The sequence below is a fragment of the Bombus vosnesenskii genome, unplaced genomic scaffold (assembly GCF_011952255.1).
Source record: "Bombus vosnesenskii isolate JDL3184/JDL3185 unplaced genomic scaffold, Bvos_JDL3184-5_v1.1 scf7180000013262, whole genome shotgun sequence".
Lineage (NCBI taxonomy): Eukaryota > Metazoa > Arthropoda > Insecta > Hymenoptera > Apidae > Bombus > Bombus vosnesenskii.
In genome coordinates, this window is record NW_022882922.1 from 2,642,315 (window position 1) to 2,667,595 (window position 25,281).

Below are 25,281 nucleotides of genomic sequence, written 5' to 3' on the forward strand. Positions count from 1 at the left end.
CGGCAAACAAATTACAATCACGCTAAGTTTAACTGTCTAAAGTTAATATTTCATTAGACGATTATTACATTAATTTCCTTAAATGTTCAAATATTTATGCGAGCCAGTAAATCTGATTGGTCAAACAGATTCTTCACCAATTCTCACTTCATAACTCGCCTTTTCATCTACTAGATTCACAGTAACAAGATAATCCACGCATGTTCAAACGTCTTGGTCGCTATCTGGCTTTGCGATGGCACGAGAAACGTCTAACTCCTCATGCCCACTTATCTTCCGCACAACTTACAACGCTCCCCTCTCGTGGTGCAACAAGTACCCTCCATAAAATCTCACTAGCACCTATACTCGTTATTTCGGTCCGTAGCTAGACTTTAATCCGATATCTTTATCCGGACACAATCTACCTTCGTTCCAACCAGTTCGCGTTAAATCCACTGGCGGTATCGCTGATTCGTCCCGTTGATCGTTCGTGTCCTTCCTCTTCTTCCACCGTTGACCTTAAAAGCGATCCTACCCGCGGAAAACAGGCCACTATCGCGGTTCGATACTCGAACGACCTCGGCGAACCACGGCAAGTGGAAGTGTGGCACGCGAGCCTCGTGATATATTGTGGTTTTCAGCGCGGATATATAGATGCCAGGATACGGTGCGTGGGTATGGAATGATTCATGGGAAATCGAGAGAGAGCGATGGAAAATAATTGTGGAAATTGCAGTTAAAATATCACTATGGTTGCAGAATTGGTCGAGTTTTGGTATTGTAACGGCGATGATAATTGAAAATAATTGGATCGATTTCCACTGTTCCCGGTTGCATACGCTTTTATTATAGTTCGCCATTTACATATACATAGTTGAATAGGTTTTTTTGTTATTTGTTCGATGAAAATTGCATGTCAAGCTGTTTGTCTGTGTTGACCGTGGTATGAAACGCTGTTTTCAATATTTTCATTTATTATTTTTGCTAAAATACGGCCTTAAGGAAAGAAAGGTCTGTGATTTTAACAAAGAAATTGTATTTATAGCAAGAAAACTGGCGATAGATTACTGAATTACAATTGTTGGAACAATGTTCGTGTTTAAATTATTTGGTTATCGAAAGAGTACTTAATCAGTTAGAATATTTATTAAATAATTTCATGAATATTACATTATTAATTATTGATATTTCAGTATTTAATCCACGTGGAAATTTCCTGCTCAAAATGATTATGGTTGGACAAATCAAAATTATCCGTGCGCATAAATTGAAATTCCAAACAGCCAAAAATAATTTCTCTTACGTAAATAACAAGGTCAAATTTAATATTAAAGCAGATTATTGAATTGAAATTTATACCCGGATATTTCTCTTGTTACATTTCGAAAATTAACGCACATAGAGTTTGTCCATGTTTTCCAAAATTTTAGAATTTAATTAGGTACATTTTGCAAGAAACTTCATCAATGAAATCGTTTCCTTTTATATTAATTATTATGTAACATACAATTTAAGCGCATGGTATTAATTTTTTAGAACTATAGTTTTATTTTACTTATTTTACTACCATACTATTACATTGAATTTACTACCATATTATTACATTGAAATTAGTCTTTTTCACTAACTGAAGTAAAAAATTCTAACTAATTAAAAAGTATTTTTTCTTCCACAAAACAAACAAAATTCCAATTCCAGACGATTGCGAACCTTTAACAAACCCATACAAACAGTTATGAAAATACAAATAATGAAGAGCACCTTTCGCTATCTGTTAACGAAACCGTAAAATCCAGTTATCGTCTCATTCAACAAGTTTCCTCCACAAAACAGGGTGAGCTTTTCCCTCGATTCCTTTCGAGCAGGAGTATTCAAAGAAGCGTATACGCCAGCTGCTGGTATTAAGCAATCCAACGTGTATATCGCGTTACAGCCGAGATAAGCCCCTATACAGTCCGCTTCCGTGACACGTTTGCTGTCATGCCTAACACGGTACTGCTGCCAAGGGCATTTATTACGAGTGAAAAAGGGAAACAGGGTTCTCCGATCCATCGGGGGTTGTATCTGGAGAGTCGAACGTAGATCGTGAACGTGGCCACCGTTGTTATCAGCAGTCGAGAAATATCTCGAGTATACATTCGGATAAGAAAAAAACGGTAAAAAAATAGAGAATTACAGATAAGCGTAAGAATAGCCGAACGATGTGCGCACTCTTAGATATAAACGCTTGGAATTCTTTGTCGCATAGCAGCAGTTTTAGCGTCGTCAGATAACGCTAACCCCTAGTAAATTCCGCTTCTTTGCCGCTTCTAAGCACGCGGTATTGGAATTTATTCCAGCCCGTTCTGCCATTCTCCTCGGTTCTTGTGTATCGGCCAACTTAATTCGAAGATTGTTGTAGGTGCAGAATGTAGCAATCTATTTTACTATACTATGTGTCATTAATCTTGACAGAGTAGTATCTTGTGTGTATGAGGATGTTGGGATAGATTTAGCGTCGATTATTTTTGTTATTTATTTGTTGTCTAGTTACTAGGTAGGTTTCTTTGTGGAGGTAGTAGGGCACTTCTGCATTTAATTAATAAGAATTTAATTTGTGAAAGTACTTTAATATAACATTAGAAACGAAAGTTTTCTTACTAAACGACATTGGGAAATAGGAATTTGTAGGGTTGTGGATCTCACGAAGAAACGCAAGAAGAGCACGGTTCAAAATTGAACGTGATGCGTTTATTCAATTTTGAATTACGAGACATGATGCGAACGGAAAAATCTGGTACATCGATTGTCGAAAGAATGAATTACCTTGGACCATGTTGTTCTGTGATAAATAGTCGAAGGTGTTATCGCTTTTGTTCATTTCCCGATGGGAAACCATTGTGATATTGACGATTATCGTTGATCTATCGTGAAATAAATACCTTTGAATTATTGCACGGTAATCTCGCGGTTTAAACGTGTTCTGGCTTAGTTCGCGTACTGAGAAGATAAAACGAGATACGTTTCGTTGAGATATTGTAAACTCATCGCATTCGATTCTGAGAAATAACACACTATAAATTAAGAAATAATTTATATTTTTGAAACAAGCGTATTTAACGATTTGTAGCAAAATATTTAATCTTAACTTAGTTTAGTATCGAAATAGTTGCACGATTAGACCGCCCCGTTTTTTAAAAATAAGAACATAAAAATGTTACTGCGTTAAAAAATCAAGAAAAGGAACGTGCCTGAATCCTGAAATACTCGGCTTAAACGGGAATTAAAGCAAATTGAAAATTTTCCACACATTCGCACATTCTTGCAAACAAAACCTCCTCGTGCGAATAAAAGGCCGAGATGGAGTAATTCTTAATTACTTTTCGATCCTTCTTCAATGGAAGCAACAAATGAAAAATGAAACTTTATCCACGTCAAAGCGAGGATCAACGACTCGTGAATTCTCTAGAACATGGAAGACCAATAATTGTTCGAAAAGTTTCGGCGTCTACACCGTAGGAGGACCACTTTTCTAACTCAATGAAGCTGAATTAATAGTCACTCGGCCGATTTCTTTTGTTGATTGTTCTTACCTCCATGCACGTTCTTTTTCTTATGTCTGCATTCGAAACTTTCTTTCATCCTCGTCTATGCTCCTCGTTGCGTTCTTTATGATTTCTTTGCATTACCATCGAATTGATCTTTACCCGGAAATTTCCATTTTTTCATTTCCATTGGAGAAGTACATAGACGAAGATACAGAAAGGAAAAACAAACCCATTATTTCGAAGTTAAAAATGTACGGATGGAGTGATTTAATAAACTTGCTGCTCTCGATGGATTTTTATAATGACAAATAATGTCTGGTAGATATACCAGAATTTTGAGATTCAAAATATGTTCAAAACGAATTTTATATGAAATAGGTACGCATGTGTTTTACAGTTAGTGTTATATGTTCTACAGCTCAGTACACTGTACTTTGGCGCGGCTGCAATTTACGATTTTAGGATCAGCGTTTTACAATGAAAATTCGACCAAGCACGTGCTCCAGCTTTCAACAACAGCAGTTGTTCCTAACGAACTATCCAAGTTCGTTAATTCATTGTTTGTGGCTTGATCTCAATTCGCAAATTCTCAAACATGTGAGAAGACTGGCAGTGTTTAACAAAGATTTTACGATAACAATGTGAACTCTTGTTTGTTACTTGCTCGAGAAAAACCACTTTTAATATTATAATATTTCTGCAATTGTATCTCAAAATCGATTCGAATTTTGCTGGAAATTTCAAAGTTTTCCCTAGAAATAACAGCTATCAGAATTTTAATTTCTTTTATTTCTCTCGAGTAGTATCATAGATCATAAAATAAAAATTATTATTTAATCTAACATATTTAAACAATATATGTTCTTTAAAAATTCCATATCTGTAAAGAACTAACGCAAAAAGCTCCCATTGTGCATTTTATCGGAAAAATCTTTACCTCCTATGTTCTAGAGAACGTTAACGAAACTGTAATAATCTCGTTTACAACTCTGTTTGTGTTCTATTTAATTTTTGCCTGACAGCCTCATTAAGCTTGCGTTACCATCGAAAACCTGCAAGAACGTAAAAACGGTGACAAGTGCGATGACCATTTAAAGCCAACAGAGCTCTCTAACTCTAAAGTTGTAGAACGCGCTCGGGTTACGATAACTATACCTCTGTCCGATAATCAGGAGGCACGACCGGCAAATTTGCACCTCCGTGTTGCTTCTTGCGGTCGTACATTGCAGTTCAATAGCGGTGCTTCCCGATGTTCGATAACGGCTCGCTAGATAACAGATGGCCTTGAACCTTGTTGTGCCAGTTTGTATCTTACTTCACGTTACACCGAAGACAAAGCGTTTGGTTATCGTTGGTCATGCAATTAGTTAAGATTATCATTCACGTGGAATATTTGGGCAAAATCCTGCCTGTCTCTCTGTTTTTATAATTTAATTTAATCTATGTTTTGACTTTGTAGATTATAGACAAATGTCGATTTATCGAATATCGAATATCGATTATTAACTTTCTTATAATTTAGTTTAATCTGATCTGCGTCTCGACGTTTATAAGCAGATGTGAATTCCTGCATAATTGGTATGACAACTGTATTGTAATATCGTTGGTTTTATTTGAACTTCGCAGATAAAAGTTTATTCTGATATACCTTTCTGCAAAATTTTGCGTAACATTTTAAAGTGATTTAAGAATTTAGCGAGAATCTGGAATTAAGCGATTTGGAACTGGTAAAATATTTATAAGATGTCTTTAAAATCTTGGAAATTAATTTTACTATAGAGGAATGAAAAATGAAAGAATGAGGAAGTCTTGTGGGTGTAATGTTATGCAATTAGTTAAATACTACTTCATACGTTTCTGAAGATGAATGTCGTTCGTGATAGATAGGCAACATGTGAAATATTATTAAGATCGTGCAAATTTTATTGTAGAGAAATTGCAGCGCGTAAAAAATAATGAACAAAAACAAAAAAGGAAAGTTTAAGAAAGTTCGAACAAGTTCATTTGAAATTAACTAGCTTTAACCGCTAATTATAATGGTTCTCGCGGCGCTTCACAAACTTTTTGACTCCCCGGAGTCCCTGATAGCGTTTATATTAAACTTGCTGACGTAAAAAATTGCAAATTATTGCAAGTTCATTTATGTAATATTAAAAGTACGCATAATGTAATTGTGTTAACAGAATGATAAAATATCCATGAATATTCGAATATGCCTTCGACTGTAAGTTTATTAATAAAATAAAACGATTTAACTTACATTGATATTTAAAAATCAAGTTTCAAAGATTATCGTTATATACATTTTTTGCACTAGTAGCGTTATTGAATTGATTCTTTTTTAATATATTAAAACGCTTATTGTAATTAGTAGAAACATAAATTTTATTTATTTAAAGCACATATTTTTTCACAATAAACGACAAATAATGACAAAATTTGACGTCATAAAGATATTAGGACAATAATCAAGTTACAAATTAATACAAATCGACTTACAAACAATTTCCCGAATAATTTCTCAAGCATCTCAACCTAAAGCAAAACACGATGCATAACTACCAGCACTGTGGCTCGTTGATAATTGGCATCGCCGCAATTCAGACTAATTTAGCGACGAACAGAGATATTTTCATTCAAAGTTGGCCCGCATGAATAGTCGATTGTTTCGTACTATTCCATTGTTCTCGTGACGCGATCGTCCACAAGCCTTTCCGCACTCGCATCAGCGCACAATCAGAGAAAGAGTAAGATAGCTCGAGCCAGAAAGCAAGAAGAGTGGAGGAATAGAAGGGTTTGCGTAAAAGGTGTCGAGGGATGAGAGTGATGCCGCTTAGAAAAAGGGTTGTACTCCAAAGAACGCGATACATAACTTACGAACACACTGTTGGTCCACTGTGTCCCTTCTATAGTCGCAGTTATACTTATATATACATATATATACGCGCGCGTGCGCGTGTTTGTGTGTGTTGTCACCTTCGTGACGCCAATGAACCACCCCTTTTAAGGCTCGCCCCTATATGCCTCGCGCGCGTTTAGATAACAACCGCGCCGTGGTTATACACAGTCTCGTAACTACAGTTTCGCGTACACATAAGTACAGTTCCATCTAACCTTACCCTCCTCTCTTGTCATCGGGTATGTTGGATTTCGACCAACCACAGACGGCCGAACCCTTCGTTCTCTCTCTTCGAGCTCCTTACGCTGCTTCTCGTTTCTTCCACAGACATCGACGCATTTCGTCGATTCTTCCTGCCTTATATCGTGTGGCTATGGAAACCGCCGACGGATTCAAAGGGCTGCAAAGAACCAGAAGAAAACCGGAAACGCGCCATTCACTTAGGGAGCGCGGTTACGACCACACAATCTCACGTACGTTTCCATGAACGTGCAGTAAGATTCGAATGCCCGTGCTACGGGGGATTGTACGTGTATGAAGATGTACTACGTGGCGATTGTATCGTGGTTTTTTATAGGTGTCTAGATATTTTGAAATTACATGTGATTTTAGGTTTCGTTATTGATGAAGTTTCCTATGTATGTGTTCCATTATATTTACTAAAAAAGATCTTAGTGTGTAACAACTGGTATTTAGATTCGTAATTTGACAATTCTTTTTTCTGCATTGAAAATTCTTCGAATTATAGTAAATATGGAAAATACTATTTGTACACGACAAATTAAGTGATTAAGTCCAAGTATATTAAATTTCGTATCATTTAGTAGTACTTGTATATGACTCCTCCAGAAATGTTCATTCTGTGAAACACAATATTGAAAAATATAAACACTTATTTTTCTAACAAATAAAATATAAGTACATAGTATAATTTTTGCTTATTTTTTGTTGGATTATCTGACAAATAATTTCGTAAAATTCTTACTGCAATTGCAGAAACAATGTACTTCCTGTCATTAAAATTTTCTCCGTATCCATATAAATTGCACCCATGAAATTACATCCACCCGCGATGGTATAACGTCCAACTGATTCGCGCATTTTTTTCCTGCAGCGACAGAATTGATGGACTGCTTTCCATTCATCCAAGCCAATGATAAACCGTCGTAAATCAATCTTCCTTTTATCGTCAGCTTTCGTTCATTTTCCTGTGTGTATCGATTTACTCACAGTCGCTGCCCGATTGACCCCATATTCTCTTTTGTTACATCTATCTGCCCTAGCCTTTGTGCTTCGTGACTATTTCAACCAGGTTGCCACGCTCGCGCGACAGCTAATAACATAGCAGTTGTTGGCCGCTTTTGCAACTGACAGTTCCAGGTTTGTCAAAAAGTCCCTTTGTTCCATATAACTTTTCCTACGATTGTCTATTATTCTTTGCGCCGAAGTTGATACATTCAGAATTTCATTACAGGCACATCAGTAGAGCTCTATTTAATAATTAAACGAAATCACAGTATAAATATTATACGAAGATTGAGATAATAAAACATTCCTCTGGATAGAACAATTTGAATTAACCAAACATTCCCTAGACCTACCAAATTAAAATTGCGCGAACACCTAACGTAGGAATTTCCCAATAAATCCGCCAATTGCCACTGGTCCTCACCAGTGTACTTGCAATTTACCTAACAGCCCATTCAACTTCTTTCGCAATATCGTTCTCGTGTTTCAACCGGGTTGCCATTCACCAACGGAACGAAACGAACGAGCGAAATCACGCTCGACGAGCCAGTTTCCCGCAATTTCGGAGCTCTATTCGAACCCGAAAAGGCGCGGCTCCCTGTCTCTCGACAATTTCACGGTCGGCGCGAATAAAGCTGGCTGGTTCGTCCCGCGCGCGCCTTAAATCCAAATTAAAAGGGTCCCCGCGGTTCGTTTCGTGGTCAGGTGCAAAACTTTTTAATCATGCAACGCAATGGCCTCTGCAATGGTCGACAAGTTTCGCCGAAGTCTCGAACGGTGGCCGCGGGAAAATTAGTTCGGCCTGATTAAAGCGGCCACATGATACAGCGTTGCAATTAAAAGTGTCATGAAAAATGCATAGCCAGCGTTAATTATCGTTCGGTGGAGTGCGCGCGCGACGAGTCGCGCATATCAGGAATTCAATAATATCTATGCTCGCGGCGACAGCTCAACGCGAAAACGCGAGCGTGATGTTGCACGTGGCTACTACGGAACCTATCGATATCGATTGCATCGTAAACCTGTCCACCGCGAACTCATCTAATAAAGGACCATTCGTCTTTGGTGTTTTAGTGTCACGCGTCTGCGGGGATTGCCGCCACTTACGTCGACGAGGAATCTTCGAGTCAGCGATCAGGAGCGACATATTGATGTGCCGGCGATCGATCCACGGACCAAGTGACGAGGCACCGACGCGCCGCCAAGAAAATCTCCACAGACGTGAGTAAATCTGTTCTAACCCTCTGTAAAATTGAATTCTGTTCGTTGATGGAACATGTGTGGATTTATATTTGGGTCGATTTCATGCTTCTTTGCTCTTTGACGCTGTTTCGTGCGTTGACTGGAGGATTAGGCTAGGGTTACGATAGATACGTGGCCTGAGGAACTGTCGTTATGAATGCGTCAGAACAGTTAGATACATAAATTCTTATGAGAATGTGCATTTCGGTCATCAGATATTCCATTCGTCAGAATACTGTAATTGTACTGTAGTCTTGAGAAAGGCATGTTACCATTATAATTATGAGAGTTATGATATTTTTTTAACTGAAGAACAGTTGAAATGTTTTATAATTTGATTCATGACAATATGACATAATAGGCGACGTATATTCTTTTATTATCTATAATAATTTCATCGTTCGTCACCGTAATATACAATCGTACAAAATTACGATCTACAATTATTAAAATATAAATTGCAAATAAATATTGCAAACGCTGACAAAATGATTTACTTTCAAGAAATAAATGGAATTTCCTTTTTACTTCTTTAGTAGCGAATTTGTACCAAAGAGCAATAGAAATAACTGCTATTAAGTTAACGAGTCCATTTAGCGCGTAATCAACGCGGACTATACTTTCTTTCCCAATAAACTTGATGAACCATTTTAATTAATTCCTTCCCTTGGTAACCGTATAATTTTTCGATTAATTCGGCCATCCTACACGACTAGCCACCCTACAAAAATTAACCTACGAAATTTTAAATTTTAAATTTCCAAACTCAATTACCAAATCCAATCAGTTTGTGTCGCTATACACATATTACTTTTCCTACGGCGATTATGCGACTATGTGACTAATCCTTTACGTTTACCTCGGAAAAAGCATAATAGATAGTGTGGAAAATTGATAAGCTTCTATTATATGAACTTGAATTGTACAATATAAGCTGTTTGTTCGTCGATGAGTTCAGATAAACGGAGTTCTATTCTATTCTCCTGAAACAAAACGGCTGCCAATGAAACAAAATGGTACCAGTGTAAGGAACAGGGAAAGAAATGGACTGTTAAGGGTTGATTACATTACTTGGTATAGGCACAAACGTGGCTACGACACGACCAAAATTACTGGGCAAGTTGCGGTGCACCGCGGCGTGTTCTCTTTCGCACTTGCATTCAGATTCATAACTGTGTGCCACGGCCATCACGGCACGGTTTCAACGCAAAATGGAAACGTATAACGAATGACGGAATTACCAGAAAGTGGAATTATATTGGGGCTATCGTGGAGCTCCAGCGTCCCACGGGAACGATACTTGTATTTTTAGTGCGAATCGATATTACCATACCCTAGCAGACCGAAGCTCGAGGTGAAATTTAAATTTACGGGAGAAGAATGAACCCGCTCAGATTATTACCTGCGCGTCAAGACGATCAAGGAGTTACTCATTTGCTATCCTTTTAATAGCAATTGAATATCGATTGAAATAATTGTGGAATTGGTTGGTTTTATCTTGATGAATTTAAACATCGAATTATCAATTATATTTTCAGCATAATGCTTCCAACAAGCAGATCAAATACGTATAAAATGTATTTGCGTGTATCTTTATTTTCCAGTACAGTGCTTCTTTGTTAGGTTCTATATTTCTTCATCCTACGCTTCTTATCTTCGTCAAATTTTCAAATCTATTAAATTTCAAATCGGTATCAGTAAAGTATCAAATTTTCGTAATCATAATAATTCGTAATAATTTCCAGATGTATTAAAACGATCAAAATACGGCATTAAAAATAATTATTATTGTTATTATATAATTACACGCGGTTGTCAAATCACGAAATCCAAAGAATCCAAGAAATCCTAATCGCAATTCCATTTGATAAAATTGAAGCTCGTTTCACATAGATGCTGCTTTGATGCATTAATGTATTAGTTTGGACTGTTGAAAATAGCATTAGAATATCAGATGATCCTTTGGCCGCAGAGTGGAGGACGCGCCATTTGCACTCGTGCCTGCACACGGCTGCGTTCAAAACGCAACAGTGTGATTGCGAAACCTGGAGAAACGCTAACGGGTGTCAGTGGGTGACTTGTGGATACGGCGAACATCCCACGTGAACGTTTATTTCCCCGTTATGTTGATTACAATCCCGTCGTGTTCATACATCGGTGGCGAACGTATGACCGATAACGCATCTGCTGATCCTAAAGGCACACGTTTGCCACGTTGCCTATTTATTCAATCCCAATGCCGTAAATTTCGCTTGCAACGAATGCCTCCTTCCGCCCTATCGTACGGGGTGTGCGTATTATTCTGTCAATGCTGTTACGCGGACGCAAAGGATGCGGTTTCTGTCGGGCATAGACCGCGTTCAAGTAAAGCAAAGTTGGTCATCATCAGTGGAAATTGGATGCATCGAATAGAGTGTGCAGAGCTACGGCCACAATGACGCACAGTCCGTGAACGTTATTTACTGACTTGGCTAAACGCGTAATAATGCCCTCCCTGTAGGATGTACAGGGTGGATGTAGAGAAGAAGTTTTTTCTTGAATGATTTAGAGTTTTAGTATTTTAATATTGCGAAAAAGTTTTCGTCTTGATTCTATCTCAGTTTTTTCTTCTAAAAGGGTTTCGTTTAATCGTTTCAAATCAACCCATTAAAAACCAGGAAATAGTTTATCATAACACCGCAAATGCTTCAATACGTTTAAATTTCATAGAATCGTGGAATCCAAATAGTGAAAGATACAACGGTAAGAAAATATTCAACGAAATCTTAGAATTTCAGAATTACAATTTTAAAGACACGCAATTCGATAGCGTAGATTGATCGAACAAGATTGCAATTGAAATGTTGCGAATAAAACGAAAAGGAATTTTTTAACGAAACTTCAAAACTTTTTGCATTTCTTCAAAAGAAATATACATTTTCTACTGTTCGCTGTTTAATTTTAGTAAATATATTACTCGTAATAATAACAAAGATATACAATGTGTTGCGGCAGATGTCTTCGACCATTTATACGAATCTCTCTCCAATTTCAGACATCAAAGATGCAGTACGCAAAAATCAGACGATTAATTGATAAACAGAAAAAGAGTAAAAAGTTAGGAGAATAAAAGAGAAAACGAGGTGCACTGACGCGTTGATCACGAAATAGAGAATGTAGCTAGGACTGAAAGGGAATATCCAGTGACCCTGTTTTAGACCTCTTTTCATACGTAGCAACATGGTTGAAACGAAACTGGAATACACCCCCGCGGAAATACGTCAGTGGGTAAATGGGTCCGCGAGTTTCCCTTGAAAAATATACAACTATGTGAAATCGACATAATGGCCAGCTGATGGAGCCCGTTAATCGTGATTATTTCGTCCTGGTGCTGTACATATATCGACCTTACAGCTAGCCGATAGCTGGAGTTAATTGCGATTATTTCGTACTGCTACAGATCATCCACATCGTGGTTAGTTGATAGCCGCAGCTAATAGCGATTACGTGCCCCTACGTGCTGGTATCGATCGCAATTCGTTTCATTTCACTGCCACCAAACCTGCTGACTACGTTTCGGCGGCAGTTACCGATAGAATTGGGATAAGTGGTCCGAAGATTGGCTACATTGCGCGAATTTCAGTGATACGTTATCGTACGTTGACTTAGGATATAGAACGTAACTTTCCTATACTACGAACATATACCATCGTCAATGGTCACAATTTTGGGAACGCTATGTATTTCATAATTATAGAATGTACAAGAAGAACGGTTCCTCGAACAAGAAAAGAGAAGAGTACTATTCCAGAGAAGTAGTAAACTTTGTAGATTTAACGTACTAGAAGTTAATTTTGGATCTGAAATGGTAGAAGTTTTTTATAGGTCAGAGATTTTGAGTTTATACAGATAGATTCTCGTCGTTCTTCGACACGGTTCCGTTCGTTATACGATGCCAGTTACTGCAAATACGTTTCCGTGGAAATCAATCTAGGAAAGCTCGGGTTCCACAAGAATTATTGGAACATAAAGATAGGTATCATTCGTAAATCAGGTCAAATACATCATACGATCTCCGCGAAATCCTTCCTCGTTTTACGCTATCGAATTCGTTGTGGAATCGAATCCTATCCATAATAAAACCTGTTTTCATATATGTATATATATATATATATATATATATATATACACATATATATATATACATATATACACATATATATGTATGTATGTATGTACACACACACACACACACACACACATATATACATATATACCAGGAGACGCCAGAAGATAATTGGGAAAGAACATACGGTAGTAACATGTCCGTTTTGTTTCTGCGTTCATAAGTCGGCCTTTACGTCAATTTGAAGTGCCAAGGCGAAAAGTTAATCCGGTGACGAACGATGCTCTAAAACTCTGGTTGCTTGAGACTCTAAAAGGGCTTTAAAAATAAAGGATGAAGTTTTTATTTTAGTCCTTCGAAACGGCTCGAAGAAAAGCTCTTCCACTTTTCCGGCAAGCAGCGCGCACATTAAATTCTTTACGAACCCTTAGCGCAACCGGTAATAGTTATCTCCGGCGCAGCGTAGCTTTCACCCTCTGCGCTTTCTTTTGTTCGAAATTACATTTTCTTCGGGTTAACGGCCAGGCTGGATTTGCTGGCTGAAACACCGACCGATATTTTTCCTCCTTCCAATATATATGTACTCGCTCCACGGATCAAGCTGAAAAGGCTGCTAAACTACAAGGCAATTTTATAGGCACCGGCTGCTATAAACTCGTAAAAGTGTAATTCAATTCAACGACTGGGAACGAGGCTGTGTAACAATAAAATATTTATACGTAACAATGATGCATGTCGAAAATTCCTGTCGCTTTCTTATTTTTCTTTCGCGTATTTTTCTTTCTTAGTTTTCTTTCCCGCACCGATTGACGTATGTATCGATGTATATGAAACATAGAATCACGGAACCGTGACCTTTTTGTCATGATTGTCGAGATAGAACGAGTATCCCAACGACGCGATGCGAGTTCTTCGTTCTCGTTCAATAATGCATATTCGAACGCACCTTCGCCGACAGATTGCACTGGAAATTCAACACGTCGACTACGCGAAACGTCACTGATACTTTTGTTTATCATACCTAGACCGTTTTGTACAGTATGAATCTCGGTCCTCGAGACACTCTCGAGAGATATAACTCCACGCCGCGTCGCGTCGAAATGTCACGTTTGCTCGAGTAAATCTTCATTCAGTGAAACGAGGGTACCTACACCGACGTTCAAAAGTTGAGGATCCGTTGATACGTAAGTGGAGATAGTTTGGTACATTTTTTTTATATTAATTGGTGCTGCTAAGTGTTACACGGTTGATAGAACAAGAATAATGAGATCGTCCATTGAAGCGTTCAGTACGTGTCTTGAATTGGAATCAGTATTTAATTTTATATCGTGCGTCGTAAATTCAAAATTTTGGGAAAGCATCTATGGTAATTTTTTAGTCAAATACAAGATACAAGTATCAGTAAATAAATTCAATCAGCAGTGAACGTTTCATCGTTCTAATCTCTACAGTATTAATTCAACCTAAAATTCTAAAATACAGAACGTGAGGAAGAAAGGAAAGTGTCAATCTATTTCGTCTCATAGTTCACTCATATGACGCTGTATATTACTCCTACGTGATAGTACTGTACTGTATATTACACACTTCGTACAGTTTTGAAAAAAGATCGCTAAAAGACTAGTTTAATAATGGAAATGGGAGTACTTGCAGTATCGTAAAAAGTTTTGTATGTTCTGTAACGACCCTGTTCTGAGGAATACCAGCTGTAAATCACTCCTCGTGGATAAAACTTGGATACCTCTTTGATGAATTCATTTGCATGACAATGACGTGTTTTCCAATTCATCTCAAACAGTAATAGCCTCAACACGATTCTAACGTATGTTTCGTACCAAAGCAAATTAGAAACCTATTAAAAATCGAAATTGTACATCTAAGTCGAACTTTTGCAACTATTTTCCATAAAAATAAGGTTTCTTTTCGAAGAAATTGAAAAGTGAAGTTTCGTTTGACTGGAAGTAATTCTTTTCTCAATCAAGGTCTCATATGACTTAAAAACTTTATCACGCGCGTACAACTAATCTTTTCACGATACGTCACTCTTCGTTTTCCATTGCGTCATGATTGCAGAAATACTCTAAATGTATACAGATATCAAGACGAGACGAGAGATAACCAACGAGAGACGAGCCGCGCGACAACTTTGTCGTTATCGTGGCCAAAAATGTGACCGCGAGAGCGTGCAATTATCAACCACTATGCGAAATGTTTCGGATAGCAGGATTCGCCCGGGCAAACAGTTGTCAGTGAAACGCGTAACATCACGCGTCATTCCACTCGACGTCGCGAAAATCAGTGCCACGCGAGCATTCGACCGGATTCAATGTCAACGGAGGAAGTAACGTGGGGTGAAACTGCAGTTAAATAAACAGCGACTCCGTTCTCGATCGTACATCATTTATGACGCAAACGTCACTTGCCCGCCGGAGAAATTTATTTCTTTTTGCAGGGCGTCACCGGGTTGCACCGACCGTTCCATTTGTCACGATCATCTTGAATACACGTCTCCATTCCCCTTTCGCTTGGAGGAAGAAATTGTTTTGAATGGGGAAACGCCGGTGCTGCACACTATACGTGATCGATGAATTGTTTCCGCCGAGACCGAGTCCTTTGCATCTTGTTTTTTGACACTGTCAACTTTATGAACATTCCTTGTAATGTAGGCTTTTGTTACATATCTTTGAAACCACAAAATTTCCTGAAACGTACTTTTTAAAAGAGTTGTGAATTGATCGATTTAATTAGTTTGTTAAGGTCGATCAAATCGTACACGGAAATACGCGTTTAATATAGTCAGAAACAGAAGGATGTAAAGATTGATAGAACCGTCGTTCGAAGAATATCAAAGAAATCATCCTGAACCAATTTTAAAGAAACCTTGGAACATTCTTTCAAACACGCTTGAAATATTCTTGAAGCAATTCTGAGGCATCCTTGAATTATCTCTAAAACAGCCTTGTAAAGGACGTAGAATGCGTTAATCGATGTAACATACAGCGTACTTGCTCTCGAAAATGAAAATATACTGTCCAGTACCTACTAGTACTGTATATCATTGAATTAACAAACACGTTCTCAAAGAAGTTTGATCTCTTTCAAACGTCTCTTTCTGTACTGATCGGAAGTGTATAGGAATGGGGAGTGAGGCGAGGGGAGAAGAAAGAAGGGCCGGGTAGTTGAGTCGGTATTCGTACAGATAGCCAGAGCAGTTGCTGAATGCCAGGGGAGGGCAGCTGTTGCAAATTCTAACAAGAAGATGCAATCTCACGCTAGATCGACTCGCTTATCCCGAGTGTACAGATGGAGGAGGCGTGCGCGGCGTAATTTTTAGCAATCAACCCGGCCCATTTTCCCGGCCCTCCTTATTCTTTTTCCACCGAGTAATCGTGTCCACTCGGTACTGGGAAACTTCTTTGCTTTCCCAAACAACTCGTAACTCCTTCTCGATCCCCGCTGAGAAAGTTTTCCAGCCTGAAATAACCTATTTTCCAACGATCCGTTTACTACCGAACGAATCAAGGAGAAAAAAAAGGAGAAAACGAGAAGAAAGAGAAACCCAAGGTCGATTAGCGAATCGATAATGGTAAAAGAGGGAGTGAAACGCGGTTGAGATTAGAATCGAGTAATCGTCGAGAAAGGAGTAAATACAGACTTTTATCTTCGACTAATCTATGTGTTTTTCAACTCTGCCGGAGTGGTTACGTCTTTGTTATCGTGCAACCGGTAGTGTCGTGCTCGGAACTCGATACATTTACATTTATTACGTTAAGCTGAAAAAATGACGTTCGATAAGACGAAGTGTCGCTCATTTTCTTTTGCCACTATATCGCTACTTTCTTCGAGAACGTTGTAAAACATAGAAATTCTTGGTCACAAAGGGATTCGAGGAATACATGGGACTATGGTATACAACGTTATTCCGAGTATAATCGATGTGATGATATTCGTGCCGCGACACGAAGGTTAAATGCCTGTTAAAAAAAAAAAGTGTGCTAGCTTCCAGATTTTAATCGTTCACGCGTTTACGAGCCAGAAACGAAAACGTAAGGTCATCGACCGAATACCGTTTAGCGCGTAAACCCGCAACTCCATTTTCTCGCCTCCGTCATCGCCGAATGGAACTATCTCGTGCGTTTCCATCAACGATCGTGCGTCGAACGCGTCGTGACCAGTTGTCACTCGTTTGGATAAGATATCGCGTTTCTCCTACGTGTTATGTGCAGTGTGGCTAATATTGCGGACGAAGACAGGATGATTCGAGAGGTGAGTTGAAATTTCGGTAAAACCTGTTGACAGTTTTTAATTCTGAATGTGTGAAATGTGAAAGGGAAGGATGTGGTGTTGATATAAATTAAACTTAAAGTCATGACAAAGACGAAAATAATTATATAGTGGAAAATACGCAAGAAGAATAATCGTGAAGTAAAGAGATGTTATTTTAGTTATATTTTGAAGCAGTGGTGTTATAATTCGGGGAATGTAGACTTTTAGAAATTTGAGGAAGTTTTATGTACACAATGTGTACAAGTAATACTGGTTGAGATTTCAGTATAGATCTGTATGTTCTTTCGCGATTGAGTTTTGCAATAAATTTAGCTATCTCATCCCTCCGTCTATCGGCCTATCTTGTCGTTATCATAATTGCTTTGATGATAAGATTTAGTCATCGAGCGTGTACCAATATTATGTTTCTGCGAAAGGTAGTGTTATGAATTATTCAGCGATTGACGAAGCATGGGTAATATACCAGCTATAAAGGTTGTAGGATATATTAAGTTTTCTGGTGGTAATTTTTATGTCTTCATACGCATTATAAATAACGAGCAATAAAGATAGCAAATAAATTTTCAGATAATTTCTTTTTATGAATAACGATATACTTACGGTGTACTTGCACAATAAAGCTTTTGTATATTTTGTAAATTTGGGAACTTTTTTCTGGAATCCAGTTTCATTTTTTATTGTAAAATATTGAATCTCGTGTGTTCGTCACTCTTGAATTTAAAACAAAATGCGTCATGGATCTTGCCATCTATAAATAGTTTAATTTGTTTTTTTATATTTGTAAAAAATTACACCTTTTCTTTTAAATAATTATACAAGAAAACACTCAAATCTGAGAAAAACGTGTGATCTTTCAGGCTATATTTATTATGTTATTGTTCATCATATGACTCACACGCTTTCGTAGATAATATACCAGTTCCATGTGAGTCGTTTTTTATTGTGAGTGACAGTCATTTCCGAAAGTAAAACGTAGGGTGGAGAAACCTGTCAACGATTTCAGTAGCTTAATTTGTCAGACAGTAGTTTTACTAATGAATATGTCAAATTAAAATCTATTGACTCATCCCCTAAATTATATGTAAGACTTTAATTTAAAAAAAAACAAAAAACAATGGGACTTTTACATTTAGATACGTATAATAAGCTAAGATGCTGAAATTAAAAAAAGTAATGTTTATCCTAGAAAGATTACCTGAACCCCAATGTACTTCATAAAACTGACAAATGTAACCTGTTTACATAAGCTAGTATACATCTGTTTATTTTAGCTGTTATAAAAGGTGTTTTAATTATAAAAGCTCTTATACAAAAACACGAAGACATATAAACTAGCTTTACTTTATTTTTGGTGGCTTATGTACGACATAAACTAGTTATTAAATATTACCACTTTTAATAAGTCCATCGATCATAGTTATTTTTGACTATCTTTATCGCTTTACATCTTCATATTAATCATTTTCCTCAAGAATTTTTCTAAAAGTACACAGGAAATCTATGTTACATATCCAAGAAAAATACCTCTTACATGCTAGAGAAAAAATGCCATAAAATATATTATTGAAATTATTAATGATATTATCGATAAATTATTACAATATTATTAATGAAAATGTATTATCATACGTACATTCTTAGAACATGTCAGAACTGAATTATGATATATCAATAATATTTGTAATTCTTTCCAATTTCAACTATTACCATAAAAAAGTGTTCGTGTCGTTCGCCCATTCCATTTCCACCCACAGATCGATCACTGATTCTGAAACTATGCGACTTGCTTTTCCTCGCTTTAATCTCTCCGGAAAGCAGAGGCCTGGCATCGCGGTTTTTAATTCTTTCGCAGGGTCCGCAGAGATCCATCTCAATTAGCGCATGTTATTACGCCGGAACAAGGTTCAGCTCGCATTACAAACTACAGCGAGGAACCGGAAATGATGGGCCAGGTCAAGTTAGTTTCCGTGGAAGGTCGGTGGAGGGTGAACCACGAGAGAATGGGATAAAGCGTGCTTTCGTCCGCATATGACCGGCAAGATAACTGTGAAATTTCAGGGTTGCCGAATGAGCTACGGAGCACCGACTCATGGCATATATTCCACGTCGGACTTGATAATAATTCTAGCGACGTAACCACGCCAATCGAGAGTATGTGTCTACACGATATATCTAACTACATAGCGGTCGCTCGTCATTCGGAAGATGAAAGTTGCTACCAACCGTGCACTTCGATGGAGTTCATTAATTATGATAACAAAAGCCTGTTTCGGTGCAATTTTCAACCCCCTCGGTATCTATTGTAACTGGCGAATAATACATCATTATTATTTCGTTGCATAATGGGTGGTGCGCGCGCTACCACTACCGCAACCGCGGACCCATCGATGGTCGTATAGGCCGGAAAATGGACTGGAATTAAATTCGTGTGAATTAAAAGCCGACAATGACGAAGAGTCGTAAATAGCCTGAAACACTACCGCGAAATGGATATAAACGCTAATATCGGCCCTGGTATCTAATTCGTCTACAGAATTGTACGTTTTTGGGGTCATTTCCGTTATTTTATCCTTCGAAATGAAACGATCTTTTTTCAGAATGGTTCGTGTGGTTTCAAAACGCATTGCTTCTTCATTCTTATTGGTTTCTTAAGTGCAATAGTAGTGTGTTGTTTTATCATTCTAGAAAGAGAAATTTGTCTTACAAATATGTTCGAATTCTCAGAGTTTTAAATTACGACTAGCTTTCCCTTCAGTGTTAATTTCGTTTCTTGTCTGTCACGTATATGTTCGTAGTAAATGAATAAATTAATGTTCTTCGTAGTTCATGATTAATAACGTTACTCAACCTGTCATTGGTTATACATAATATACACGTGTCTATTAAAGTTTCAAGAAGGTCGAAGCCACAATTATACTAAAGTGGTTGCCACCATTTTAGTTAGTCCGCGGTGGTTCGACGCTGTAACGATCGATCCAAGGACTATCTTGCGATGCTAACTATCCTAGTTGCCGCTAAGTTGATGCTAAATCTTCTAATATACATACAAATACATTAATCAAAGAAAATTAAAAAAAATATCGTATGACAAGTAAACATCACGATAAATCATATACATATACATCTTCCTTTTTCATAAGAGACATCTAATATATCTTTTTTCTTCCACTCGAATACACGATTCACCGAAGTATATTATGATTATTGTGAATCGACTTATGTACATATATTATCAAATTACCTCGTTACACATTGTCTAACATATATACATTATCTGCTCATTGTTCTAATTCAGCTACATTATTTCATTAAGGAGTAAATTAAGCTAATTATATATTCCTACAAGATACAATATTCCTACGGAATATAAGATTATATTATATTCTATAGGTATCGATTTTAAAATATATGTTAATTATAATCTTGTCTCATTAATTCGAAACGGTTCTACGACTAACGAATATGGAGAATGTTTCATATTAATTTTCTACTTTAATTCTCCAATCTTTTACTGTAGTTATAAAACTCATATATGCTGGACCATTGTTCTGCATTCTACTGAAAAACGATTCCTTTTCTTTCAACGAGATTTAAAAAGGAATACACCGATAATCACAGTATTTAGTGGAATATCAAATGAGGTTACGGGAACAAAGAAATAACTTACGGTTATTAAAAAATACATAAACTTTGCATTCAATCTAATATAAATGCTTTCACCCCCCCCTTCTTTCTCTCCCTCTTTTTCTCTCTCTCTCTCTCTCTCTTAACACCTAATTCTCACGAATTGGACGTAGTGCATAATTGGAGTCGTACGGTCTGAAAAGACGTATCAAGAACCGAACCGTTTCCGTTGCAATAAATTCACCTCTGGCCGATAGAGTCGTTTCATCCCTTCGATATGTTCAACCTTTGTTCGACTACTTTTATCTGTTTATCTAGCGAGTTGGCGAGTCGGTGGGCACGAAAATTCGAGCGCAACGGAACAGCACAATGAGGCGGCAACGTATATGTGAAATGTGTCGGCAGTAATTGCCACGGTAATTACAGTACGTCAGTTCGCCGACCACTGTCTGTGTAATACGAGTACAAACGTGGCTTCCTGCGTGCACACGTTCTCTGCTTCTCTTTCGCTCTCTCTATCTTTCCCTGTCTCTCTCGTTCCCACACTCTTTCGTCGCGTTTGTATCATGGACATCTACGACTAAAACGAGTGAAAAAACTAACGATGCTCCCAAAGATGCCATAACGACAGTTGATTACGCTGCCGCCCTATCTTTCCGTTCTTAGTTCGCGAACTAACGACGAACCTTAGAACCCCTTTGCTTCTTTCTCATCTTCACTCCATTGAATATTATCTTACCTGCAAGCCTTTCACACTGGAATATTATTTTACAATCTCGTTTCTATTTTAATATGGAATAGAGGTCAGAGATTTCTAATATTGATATTTTAGATCGGAGCTCATCGAATTCAAATTTTTCTATCCAAACAAGCAACTTTGTTACACTACACTCCTCTTTAATAGAATATAGACGCCATTTTTAACTGTATAGTCATTATTTCATGTCTGAGATAAGGTATTTAATGTATCATTTATTAAATACATATTCTCGTGTGGTAAAACAGAATATGTGAAATTTAATAAAACTCATCAATAATTTTATTATTTCATAATTTCTCCCAGATGTTAGTTGTAATCAAGCATGCCCTCGCGCTGCCGAGTATATATGAAGACAATTAGAAATGAACCTATACATTTTCAATAATTATATTAACAATGCTAACTTTGTATTAAAATCGTTAATTACAAAGGAAGATTTTTCTGGTATGGGGTTAAGCTACGAGTGTCCGATTACCATCGTTTACGTAGATTAAAGCTACCAATCATGCAGTTTCTGAGTTGGTAGAAAATGCATTACGAAGTTTGAAAGGAGCCTTAAGAAGGAAAAACTCGAATGCCCGATACAAAGAAACGTCGATTATCCTTAATGGAGTTCCCGATCGTTCGAAGCTTGCACGGGGCTCCTTCAAATAAAACGGACTCTCTGATAATCGGAAATCGAATAATCGAAACTCCATTGCAAATAATTTAACTTCCTGGCTACTTTCCCGCATTTATTCCTGGCTGCGTAGTGGCCTATATTCGATAGTTCACTAAGCGAAAACGTATGAAGTTGTTCGAGCTGATTGAGCCTGTATCGAAACAACGTTAATTCATTGTTTGGTCAAGCATAGTATCAAATATAAAATCAGACATCCGATCCCCGTTGCCTTGCAATTTCGAAGTCACTTTCGACCATCAAATTTCAATTTATGGAAATTTTTCATAAATAGGTTCGATCCATATCTTTGATACAACGTATCTTTTGAGAAAAGTCGAAATTTCCAGAACAAAGAAGATCCATATCTCGTTCGAAAAATAATATAGTATTATGGTCTTGTAATTCTGTCAAATTTTATGAGGATTGATAATTTCAATTGTCTCGTAGCTTAATATATTTATCTTATCTTTATGGACCTATCTCGTATTCCACTTTTAGTACTGGAATTAATTTTCACAATATACATAATGCAGCCTACGTACCATTAGAAAGTAGTCACTAAATTTGCAATCTCTTTAGAAATGCTGCGTCGCATCGCACATGTATTTCAAAAATTCCTACATCATTTTCCGTTTTTCGTAAAACAGTTGTTTAAGTTGAGTCATTTTTTAAATACACGTAGGATATCCGATTTAGCAAGTTCTGCGAAGCATTAACCAGCAACGTAACTCGACTGTCACAAAAGTCACGTTTCACATGGACGTTCAAACCTCTGCGAATTATTATCTGTACTCCTGAAGGATTATCGAATCATATTACGGGAGACTGAACGGACCGCGTAAGAGCGACGTAGAATTTCCGTGGCTGGTTCGTTAATTAATCAGGTCGAAACGATAATTTCAGCGTGTACTCGTTTTACGCGGCTGGTTTTATTTATTGCTCCGGGAAACTGTAGCGTTAAAACAAATCGTTCGTAGTCCGCGTGTACTGGCGCGCCAGTAAATCATCGGCGCCGTTACTATCGGGACTGGGTCTTGCACGTGCGTGAGCATGAATTATATTATCTGCTGGATCACCATTAACGCGCGTAAACCTCCAACGATACTATAGATGAAAAATTACGATCTGTCGGGAAAAAATGTTATCGCATCTAATCGATTCGCATCTCCTACGATGATGCTGAAAGATCTTAATCGATTGCACCTGCGAATGATGAATTTCCCTATTCGATTACCGATAAGATTTATAGATCGTGGTATGTTAAGAGTAATGATACAAGTACCATCATACTTCCTATAATTCCATAGCAGGGGAATTATGGATTGATGCTATATCGCGTATTTGCATGATCAATGTTGACTCATGTTCAAACTTGCTTTGAATTTATATAAAATTACACGTGGTTATAACATTGGTTATTATTTAGATTGTTTAAAGATTTATTGTAATATTTCAAGTCGTTTCTACACTACTCTTGATAACAACTTTCTAGAAAACGGTGTCTCTCTCGTTGGAAACAGTGTGAAGTTCAAAGAGAACGAAATTGTCGATTGTTCGAATAATTCAACCCTTTAGAGTAATCATCGACAACTGACAAATCAGTTTCCCTGCATCTAACCCAATTTAACGGAATTTTTCTGGGATGTTCATTAATTTCAACGTACGGTTAAAGAGAAGTTCTTGCTCTTTTTTCATCTATAAGAGGCCAAGTAAATGGATTCTACTCTTCACGGCACATCAGCCGCGTTTTTAAAGCACGTAACACAGACGAGATTGCGCGCCATTGCTCTTTTTTCGTCTGCTTCCGTTTATCAATCTGCTTTGCCCGTCTTTATCCTGACAGTATCATAATTGCCTTCATTGCAATTAGTTCCAGCAAGACCCCGGGAAGCCAACGATCCTGTAGTAAAACGCAAAAGCAAGAACGGTAATGCATCGATCTCGAGCAAACATAATCTCCCCGACAATCCTATCGCCATAGAACAACGTGATTCTCTATTCGCTGTTAAATGACCGCAATTACTTATTAGGAGAATCGTATGTGCTACTACACTTGAATTTAGACGAAATGTCATAGATGAATGAACAGTTAAAGAATGTTATTTATATAGTAGGAAATACCTCGATACAATAAAAAACAGATAGTGTCTATATTGGAAAGAATGTATTGGAAAATATTCTAAAGAAAATGTTCTATACTTTGTGTAAGAAATTTCCAAATCACGAAAATATTTAAACGCTTATAAAACATTTTATGAATATGTTATGTATATAATACAGAATATGGTATATATGTGCAATGCAATACGTTCAAATACTTTCACGAGCCACTATATATCCAATTGTATCATACAACATTTCCGTACGACTTTTTGATGAAGCTAAAATCAATTCCACAAACTCTAGCAACGTGAAGTCTTGAAGTCGTTGTAATCGTGTCTTAACATACAACTTATTTACATATAGTTGATACAACTTCGAAAACTTTCTAAGTCTTAACCAAAATTATTTATAGCTGATATTCCCTTCCAGGCGATTAATTTCTACAGTGTCGTGTACGAGTCTGGAAGCGGAGCAACTTTTCGCAACAATTCGCCCGGAAGTAGTTCGCAAGTTCCGTGCGTGTATCACGCGGCCTATACGTTACTCGCCATTTGCAGTACACAATTGCTACGGTGGACCTAATTTCGATGAGAAGGTCGATAGGTTCAATTGCTGGCCCGTGCATGCAACACCACGCGCTCCTCTTGCTCCGCTCAGACGTTCGCGCATTTCGCCAATCTGCTGGCTTATCGTACGATATATCGGTCCACGCCTCGCATACGTTAAACAGATCCGCGCGATCATGGTTATTTGCTGAATTCGTTCACCGGATCTATCGTTTCTCTAATTCCATGACCCGATACAGACGTTTTCCATTGGAATTGCGCCATGGGTTTAACGATA

The 25,281-nt window shown here is 37.5% G+C and overlaps 1 protein-coding gene across 3 annotated transcripts in view; it reads left to right on the forward strand.

Annotated features, from left to right (window-relative positions):
* Positions 1 to 25,281, forward strand: part of LOC117243146 (amphoterin-induced protein 1) — a 291,568-nt gene that overhangs the window by 205,479 nt on the left and 60,808 nt on the right. For all 3 annotated transcript variants that reach the window (XM_033510390.1, XM_033510398.1, XM_033510407.1), the window contains one exon: positions 8,731 to 8,877. In XM_033510390.1, the coding sequence (XP_033366281.1) occupies positions 8,808 to 8,877 (70 nt within the window). In that variant the 5' untranslated portion in view covers positions 8,731 to 8,807. Of the gene's footprint in view, positions 1 to 8,730; positions 8,878 to 25,281 lie in introns of those variants that run through there.